Source organism: Lactuca serriola, chromosome 9, assembly GCF_051521515.1.
Source record: "Lactuca serriola cultivar US96UC23 chromosome 9, Lser_US96UC23_V15, whole genome shotgun sequence".
Classification (NCBI taxonomy): domain Eukaryota; kingdom Viridiplantae; phylum Streptophyta; class Magnoliopsida; order Asterales; family Asteraceae; genus Lactuca; species Lactuca serriola.
This window is the reverse complement of record NC_136416.1, coordinates 41,295,751-41,297,578: the sequence shown is the minus strand read 5'-3', so window position 1 is coordinate 41,297,578 and position 1,828 is coordinate 41,295,751. Positions and strand designations below refer to the sequence as shown.

Here is a 1,828-nt window from a genome sequence, read left to right as displayed (position 1 = left end):
GAAAAAAGATTCATAGGAATAGTGCACGTGAAGGATACATCTTCTTTGACCCTCAAAAACGCCATAAATGAAGTACTTACAAGTAATAAGTTGAGTTTTAGTCAGGTAATTTATTCTTTACTTTTTTTTTCAATTTAATTATATATATATATATATATATATATATATATATTAATTGTTTTAAATTTTAATAGATAAGAGGACAAGGTTACGATGGGGCTAGCAATATGCGAGGGGAATTCAATGGTTTGAAAGCTTTGATATTACAAGAGAATGACACGGCTTTTTATGTACATTGCTTTGCACACCAACTTCAACTAGTAGTTGTGGCTGTAGCAAAGAAGCATGATGGTGTTAGTGACTTTTTTGAGCAAATTTCGTTGGTGGTTAATGTTGTTTGTGCCTCGTGTAAAAGAAAAGACTTACTACGAGAGCAAGCAAGAGAAAGGGTGCAAAAAGGCTTGTGTAGTGGTGATCTTGAAACAGGAAGAGGGTTAAATCAAGAGACTACACTTGTTCGAGCGGGAGAAACAAGATGGGGTTCACATTTCAACACACTCACAAGTTTGATGAAGTTGTTTGCAGATGTTCTTGTAGTTTTAGATTTTGTGAAAAAGGAGGGAGGGTCATTGGCAAACCGTCAACAAGCATCTGGAATCTTAGCATATTTTAAATCATATGAGTTCATGTTTTACTTACATATGATGTATGATATTTTACACCTCACGGGTACATTGTCAAAGCAACTTCAAAGAAAAGATCTAGACATTTTGGAAGCGGCTTCGATGGTTAGAGGGACAATGGAGGCATTGCAATCTTTTAGAAACATAGGGTTTGCTAGCATTTTGCCAAAAGTATCCTCTTTTTGTCAAACACACGAAATTGAAACTTTAGATATGGAAGAGTTGTATATTGGTGCGAGAAACCGTAGGACTACAAAGACTAATAGGTTTCATTTTGAGGTTGAAATCTTCAACACAGTGGTAGATATGCAACTTACAGAATATCGGGATCGATTTAGTGAAACAAGCACCCAATTACTAGAATACATGGGTGCTTTGAGCCCTTGTGATTCATTTGCACAATTTGACAAATCAAAGTTATTGAAGTTGGGTAAGTTATACAAGTATGACTTTGATGATTCAGATATGATAGACCTCGAAGGGCAACTTGAGATATTTTATCACTCTTGCATCAAAGATGAGCATTTCACTAGTTTGAAAGGAATTTCCGACCTTTCTCGTTTGATGGTTAGTACAGGGAAGCATCGGTCTTATCCTTTGGTTTATAAGCTTTTAAAGTTGGCTTTAATATTACCCGTAGCGACCGCAAGTGTAGAAAGATGTTTTTCAAAGTTGAAGCTCTTGAAGACAGACTTGCGTAACAAAATTGGCGATGAATTTTTGAACGACGCATTGCTTTGTAATGTCGAGACGGAAGCACTTACGAAAGTTGAGGATGAAAAAGTAATGGAGTGATTTCAAAAGATGTCTGCACGAAGAGGACAAATTTAAATTATAATAGATAGTTGTTATATAATGTTTAATCAGAAAAAAAAATTGTATTAGATGGTTTATATTATGTTTGACCGGATTTTTGTTAACGTTCTATATTATGTTTGACCAGAAAAAAAAAAATTTGTGCAACCCCTACTACTAATTCCTGCGTCCGCCCCTGTACATAGAAATCTCATGATTTATAACACCAAAATTTTTAGTAGATAGGGGTTCTACGACTCTATTATTCTTCATTCCTTTCAATGGATATCACATTAGGTGTAGAGGTGTTGATTAATATAGTTTGGTTAAAGTGGTTGATTAGTCCGATT

The 1,828-nt window shown here is 34.9% G+C and overlaps 1 protein-coding gene across 1 annotated transcript; it reads left to right on the top strand.

Moving 5' to 3' along the window:
• The first annotated feature begins 227 nt into the window (after nucleotides 1-227).
• LOC145075595 (uncharacterized) lies at nucleotides 228-1,478 on the top strand. The gene has a single exon (XM_079021788.1). The coding sequence runs from the start codon at nucleotides 228-230 to the stop codon at nucleotides 1,476-1,478; it is 1,251 nt and encodes a 416-aa protein (XP_078877914.1).
• The last annotated feature ends 350 nt before the right edge of the window (nucleotides 1,479-1,828 follow it).

What these genes read in the sequence shown, in the direction of transcription:
- LOC145075595 (XM_079021788.1), top strand. Translation starts at nt 228, where the DNA reads ATGCGAGGGGAATTCAATGGTTTGAAAGCTTTGATATTACAAGAGAAT.